Here is a 7,754-nt window from a genome sequence, read left to right on the forward strand (position 1 = left end):
TTGCCGTTACTATATAATATTTTCATTTCTACATTCATTTTCATTTTCCATTCTTCATTCTCCATTCTTCATTCCCCATTCTTCATTCCCCATCCTTCATTCCCCATTCTTCATTCCCCATTCTTCATTCACCATGTGTGTATTTATATGTGCACGTCCCAGTCCCCCGGTATACCACCGCTCGGAGTCCGCGCAGTGCATGTCGCGCGGCGGCGCGGCGCACAGCGTGCGGCACATGAGACTCAAACCCGCGGTCATTGAGTGTGCACCGCCTGTGAGACGCGGCTCGGGGGATAGCTTGTTGGCACTAGGTGAGATACAGACACACATACATACACGGTTACATACACAGTAAAAAAATAAAAAATATAAATAAAAAAATACAAACACTCACATACACATATATACACGGTCCCAGATACAGATATTAAACAACTATGTTTACGCGGATGCCTTAAAAAAAAGAGCCAATGCTTCTCTCAAAGGCCAGCAAAATGCCAGGTTAGCTGATGTTGTAATTGCTTATGGGCGGCGGTGATCACCTTACGCCGGTTGTAGTATAAAAAAAAACTATATAGAAATGTACAGAAAAACACATTCACATTCATAGATACAGATAGTAAACAGAAAAATACAAATGTACAGAGAAATACACACAAACACACACATAGAGATACAGAACAGAAACACAGAACTTAAGGGTCTGCACACACAGACACTGCACTTCTTTAGTAGCATTGCACTGAAAAACATATTTAAACTCATAAGTTTAAAAGGCGAGTTGCAACTTGAAAGTAATGCTGATCTTTTCGGTCACAGTCATACGACATAAAAAATATAAACACGTCGAACAAGTACACAATACACATAAAATACCTACGTAAATATATACAATTATTAAAACCTGTCTTAAGGTAACTGTCATTGAAAATAAACCTAACAGTGTATTATTCAACCCAACAAATGTATCATTAAAAACTATTCAACACCAAATTCAGCTCGTCGTCGCTTCTCCAAAAGTCGTTCACCGGAAAGAGACGTGGAAAATGAAATGCGCGTTCATGCTGAAGAAAGTCCTTCTGAAGCTGGCAGTAGCGAATATCCAGTGGGAAAACCACTTGAGGTGAGTCTGTAGTATGTATTTTCCATATAATGTAGTTTTTATTATTTGGATCAATTATTCTTTACTAGATTTCCGCCAGCGGCTTCGCCCGCGTAGTCAAAGAAAACCCTGCATAGTTACCATTCCCGTGGTATTTCCTGGATAAAACCTATCCTTTGTCCTTTCTCAGGTCTCAAGCTATCCGTGTACCAAATTTAAAGCAAATCAATGCATTACTTTTTGAGAGTAGCCCGGACATACATACCAACAAACAGACAATAATTTTAAAATGTATATTTTCGGTACCAATTGTAGATCTCGCCTCAAGTATTCTTTTAAAAACATATTCAATGTACAGTTTTGACTTTCCTACGATTTTATTATATGTATAGAAGATAGCATATTTGTATAGTGCATTTCCGTTCTGATGTAGGTTCCTTTTTTTGCTATGAGCATTTAATGTAACGAAAACCTGTAAAATGGTTGTGGCACCTGTATGTTATCAAAAATTATTTTAGCCTATTGATATAAATAGTGTAGACAATAAAATATAGTACTTTATACAATTGACATTAATAGTGTATGTCCCAATACATAACCTTGTGGAACCCAAATCTGAATCTCTGTATATCTGAATATTTACAAAACCAGTTTTTTTGCATTTTTTTGAACGGCCAAATATGTTTTAAAAAAGTTTGGCGAAAGTTTCCCTGATATTTACATTTTGAAACTTTTTCATACGAATGATTTGAGAGACTGTATAAAATGCTTTGGTGAGATCGAACAATATAATAAAAGCTAATTTTAAGATTAAATTGTTTTGTGTCAATTTTTTTGTATGTGAAACCATTTAAAGCTACACAACCGAATTTCCTATACATTTCATTGTCCTGAAATAAATTATCCAGATCTATCTGGACGGTCCATACGGCGCGGCATCCTCGAACATAATGCACGCGCAGCACGCGGTGCTCATCGCCGCCGGTATCGGGGTCACGCCCTTCGCCTCGCTGCTGCAGAGCGTGCTGCTGAGACACGCTAGAGCTAGAGCTGCTTGTCCAAGGTGTGGCCATACTTGGCCTGATCCCGCTAGACATGGCATGAGTTTGAAGAAGGTTTGTACTTAACTCAACATTGCGTAATACTTTACAACACATAATACACGATCAGTACTACGCAACAACACGGATTGTATCGTAACACAACACAATACATCACATCACAACACATCACATTACATCACATCATAACATATTATATTGCATCACGTCATCATATTTTATCAGACACAAAACAAACGCAATATGGCATATAGTGCAAAAACAACTCTTACATTTGCACATATTACAGCACAGTAGAACATATACGGACATTTCTTATGATATGCTTGGTGTATTTTTGGAACGAAGTTCCTTATTGCACGTTGTGAAAGGGGGCTAGACGGAAAAAATTCTTACGAAAAGTTGTCACGACACTTTTTGCTAGAGTTGTAAGCCGTGCGGCGTGCGCGTGGTTCTCTATCTGTCTCTCTCTAACCTAACACTTCGTTCGGATGTCCCTTGACATCGCTCAAGCTTTTTTAATAATTTCGTTTCCAGGTGGACTTTTTCTGGATAAACCGCGAGCAGCGTTCCTTCGAGTGGTTCGTGTCCTTACTCTCGCAGCTGGAGATCGACCAAGCGGCCGCGGGCGGCGAGCGCTTCCTGGAGATGCACATGTACATCACCAGCGCGCTGCAGCGGGCCGACATGCGCGCGCTCGGCCTGCAGCTCGCGCTCGACCTGCTGCACGAGAAGGTGCAGCACTGCCCACACTGACACTGACACATGCACATCACCAGCGCGCTGCAGCGGGCCGACATGCGCGCGCTCGGCCTGCAGCTCGCGCTCGACCTGCTGCACGAGAAGGTGCAGCACTGCCCACACTGACACTGACACATGCACATCACCAGCGCGCTGCAGCGGGCCGACATGCGCGCGCTCGGCCTGCAGCTCGCGCTCGACCTGCTGCACGAGAAGGTGCAGCACTGCCCACACTGACACTGACACATGCACATCACCAGCGCGCTGCAGCGGGCCGACATGCGCGCGCTCGGCCTGCAGCTCGCGCTCGACCTGCTGCACGAGAAGGTGCAGCACTGCCCACACTGACACTGACACATGCACATCACCAGCGCGCTGCAGCGGGCCGACATGCGCGCGCTCGGCCTGCAGCTCGCGCTCGACCTGCTGCACGAGAAGGTGCAGCACTGCCCACACTGACACTGACACATGCACATCACCAGCGCGCTGCAGCGGGCCGACATGCGCGCGCTCGGCCTGCAGCTCGCGCTCGACCTGCTGCACGAGAAGGTGCAGCACTGCCCACACTGACACTGACACATGCACATCACCAGCGCGCTGCAGCGGGCCGACATGCGCGCGCTCGGCCTGCAGCTCGCGCTCGACCTGCTGCACGAGAAGGTGCAGCACTGCCCACACTGACACTGACACATGCACATCACCAGCGCGCTGCAGCGGGCCGACATGCGCGCGCTCGGCCTGCAGCTCGCGCTCGACCTGCTGCACGAGAAGGTGCAGCACTGCCCACACTGACACTGACACATGCACATCACCAGCGCGCTGCAGCGGGCCGACATGCGCGCGCTCGGCCTGCAGCTCGCGCTCGACCTGCTGCACGAGAAGGTGCAGCACTGCCCACACTGACACTGACACATGCACATCACCAGCGCGCTGCAGCGGGCCGACATGCGCGCGCTCGGCCTGCAGCTCGCGCTCGACCTGCTGCACGAGAAGGTGCAGCACTGCCCACACTGACACTGACACATGCACATCACCAGCGCGCTGCAGCGGGCCGACATGCGCGCGCTCGGCCTGCAGCTCGCGCTCGACCTGCTGCACGAGAAGGTGCAGCACTGCCCACACTGACACTGACACATGCACATCACCAGCGCGCTGCAGCGGGCCGACATGCGCGCGCTCGGCCTGCAGCTCGCGCTCGACCTGCTGCACGAGAAGGTGCAGCACTGCCCACACTGACACTGACACATGCACATCACCAGCGCGCTGCAGCGGGCCGACATGCGCGCGCTCGGCCTGCAGCTCGCGCTCGACCTGCTGCACGAGAAGGTGCAGCACTGCCCACACTGACACTGACACATGCACATCACCAGCGCGCTGCAGCGGGCCGACATGCGCGCGCTCGGCCTGCAGCTCGCGCTCGACCTGCTGCACGAGAAGGTGCAGCACTGCCCACACTGACACTGACACATGCACATCACCAGCGCGCTGCAGCGGGCCGACATGCGCGCGCTCGGCCTGCAGCTCGCGCTCGACCTGCTGCACGAGAAGGTGCAGCACTGCCCACACTGACACTGACACATGCACATCACTATACGAAAAAACAACGTGTGTGCACTCGGGGACTGCCGCAGTAAAGCTATTGCATGCTATGCCTTCAAGCCACACCTCCACCCGTCGGAGTGGGGAGCGTGAGGTTTTTTCGTTACGAAATTTTCGGTCCCCGCGCTCAAGGCCCGCGATAGAAGCTATGCAATAGCTTAAAAAAACAACAACAAAAAAATACGTGTGCACTCGAGAACTACCACGGTTGGAGTGGGGGATGTTAGGTTTTTTCGTTACGGAATTTTTACATTCGGTCGCCACGCTCAGTCTGAGATAAAAGCTATAAAATAACTTAAGAATTGACTCACTATGTTGAGTCTAGTTGCTATGTCAATCTCCCATCAAAAGATCATCAAATATACCTACGTCAATTCATTCAGAGGCAATAACGTCAAACACTATTGCTTCGCTCATTAGAAAACTCTGCCTAAACGCAAAGGCAGAGTTTTCTAACCTAATCTAGTTGTTTTTCAATAAATATCTTCAGGCGTGATTATGAGTCTAATCATTTATTGTACGCCAATAATTCTTTTATTAAAAAGAATTATTATTAATTATACTATTTTCCCTTATTCCAGGGCAAACGTGACCTAATAACCGGTCTAAAAACCCGCACGAACGCGGGTCGACCCAACTGGGACAAAGTGTTCCAACGTCTCGCGTCTCAACACTGCGGCAAAGTGTCCGTGTTCTATTGTGGGCCGCCATTACTGGCGAGGGTTTTGAGGGCTAAATGTGATCAGTTTGGCTTTCATTTTAGGAAGGAAGTGTTCTAAAAGAGCGAAAGTTAAAAGAAGATTGGAAAAATAACGTTAATATGGCGACTACATCATTTCTTGGCTACACGTAAATAGCGACCAGTTGGTTTTTTACTGCAGAGAGTGTTGTTTCAGAAGAGACATTGTTAAAAGAAGACACAAAAAATAATTTTAACACCTCTACTAGTCTCATTTCAGAAAAGTTACCAGCAGACCATATTTTAGGCCATGTTTTTTTTCTCTTTTTGCTTAGGTATATCAAAATTCAAAGTAGGTAATTGTACTCAAAAATGTAGCTCCTTGGTAGCTCCCGAAACAAATCACTTCTTCTAGTTATAATTAGTACAAGTGACGCCATCTAGTTTTAAGATTTATGTTGTATACCTAATTTATTATTAGTTGTAAATTGTAATTACAAGGTATAACGTAGTGTTATTTGTTGTACTAAATTCTATTCTTCATGTTACACAATAAATTGCTTACATTTTAAAAAATTATTATTAGCTTGATAAACTTAATTTTTTCTAACAATGTCATCCATAAACCAAACTAAGCAAAGGAAAAACAAAGTCAAACTGTTTTCGCTGTCATAATTATTAGTGATATTGCCAGTTATAATTTTATGTGATCTTTACAAAATTTAATCTGTGGTATGAGGAAAGCTGGGATTAACTTGTATCATTAATTATTTTCCACACCTTTTTATGTGTAAAGGACCAATTCTTAACAAGCATGCTTGAATACTAAAAATAATTTTAAATATTGACATAAAATAATATCTATTAGTAAAGTCTACCTAGTTTATTTGCAAATCAAATTAATTTTAAGGATCACGGATGTATTGTTAGTATTTTTATTATTCGTGTTTTTTTAAGTTGTATAGCTTGTTTATCTTGTGTTAGCTTTATTTCCATAATTTATAATTTTTTTTTTTTTAATTACAATGACTAATAAAATTACGAAGTTACCGAACAATGTTGCTTATAATATTAATACGACCTACCTTTTAATAAGTTGCTTAATTATTTATATAATATTGCATTAATAATGAAATAATTACAATTTTGAAAGATTTTATTATTACCTCGATAATGAAACATCTTGTGAATAATACGACATTTCCTTGTTAGGTAGTCACTAATTATGTAAATTATGTAATTTTGTACTTTTATACATTTATAAGGACTTTTGAATATAATAAAATGATTTTTTTTGCACCTATGTTGTTTTATTTCCCTCCGAATATAGTTTACACCACAGGCTTAGACCTTATTCAAATAATGTTGGCAAGATTATGAAATGCTAGTTGTAACATATTTTTGAGCTTGAAGTAGGTAGGTAGGATTTTAAAATCTAATAGATTATAGGAGCTAGGTATAGTCAATGTCGATGATTCTACGATTTTTTTATGAATATGTGGGTATTCCGACATGAATTTTCAACAAATATATCGCCTAAAATAATTTTACAAGCATATTGTACAAACGGACTCGGACTTGAGATAATATAAAAATGATTACGTCACACGCGCGTCATTACAACGCAAGAGATACAATAATTATCAATTCCGAGAATACGCGAAACGGTAACCTTAGCAAATGGAACCTTGAAGCCAAGGTTTGCGGATGGCCCTGCCCGTAACCTTCTGAACGAAGGTTGCCCTTGTTCTGAGGCCGTAGCCTTGCGGGAAGGACAAATCCTTGAGGAACAAGGTTGGCGCAAGGCCGACGGTTTGCAATGTCAAAAAGGCGCGCGAACAATCAGTGCGAATTTTTTTTTTTACTTTTTTTTAAATGCGCGCGCTTTGCTGTCAGTTTTGACGTACGGTTTAAAAAAAAAATCATATTAAAAAAAGTGGTATAAGACTATTATTAATAATTGTTAGTCTATTCAATATTAAAGCTATAGTTAATAAATAAATAATTTAAATTACTAATTGTGAGATATTTAAATCAGAGACATCTATGGGTACATTTTAGAACTAATTATAATTCGCATTTATGCTAAGCATTACGTAGTCTAATTATAAAAATACAGATGGCGCTGAATTAAAAAGAACGATTTATTCTATTTTTGAAATGATAAAACAAAATATTTTGTTATTAATTGTGACAAAAGCTTTGTATTAAAATGTGAAATATGAAAAAAAATATCCTTAACAAATTTAATTATATTAATTTCGGAATAATAATAATTAACATTCACAAGATATGTACAAATTATAATTATTTATATTACCTACTTCTTATTTTATATTATAGGTAGTAGGGCCTTATCTTAACTACATATACCTAGTATCAAACAAAGTCGCTTTCTCTGTCCCTGTCTCTATGACTCCATGTATGCTTAAATCTTTAAACTGTAATCCAACAGATTTTGAAGCAGTTTTCTTGCCTACAAGAGGAAGGTTTTAGTATATTATAATTTATTAGGTTTCAGACAAAGCGAGCGAAGCTGCGAGCCGATAGCCAGTTAGTGATACTACTACTT

The 7,754-nt window shown here is 42.3% G+C and overlaps 1 protein-coding gene across 1 annotated transcript in view; it reads left to right on the forward strand.

The window, feature by feature from the left end:
- The window catches only part of LOC123703319 (NADPH oxidase 5-like), a 58,053-nt gene extending 51,858 nt beyond the window's left edge, over nucleotides 1-6,195 (forward strand). Inside the window, exons 17-21 of the mRNA XM_045651279.1 lie at nucleotides 163-311; nucleotides 999-1,123; nucleotides 2,011-2,217; nucleotides 2,701-2,898; nucleotides 5,085-6,195. Coding sequence (XP_045507235.1) covers nucleotides 163-311; nucleotides 999-1,123; nucleotides 2,011-2,217; nucleotides 2,701-2,898; nucleotides 5,085-5,282 — 877 coding nt within the window. The 3' untranslated portion in view covers nucleotides 5,283-6,195. The remainder of the gene's footprint in view (nucleotides 1-162; nucleotides 312-998; nucleotides 1,124-2,010; nucleotides 2,218-2,700; nucleotides 2,899-5,084) is intronic.
- The last annotated feature ends 1,559 nt before the right edge of the window (nucleotides 6,196-7,754 follow it).

Source organism: Colias croceus, chromosome 25 (assembly GCF_905220415.1).
Source record: "Colias croceus chromosome 25, ilColCroc2.1".
Taxonomy (NCBI): domain Eukaryota; kingdom Metazoa; phylum Arthropoda; class Insecta; order Lepidoptera; family Pieridae; genus Colias; species Colias croceus.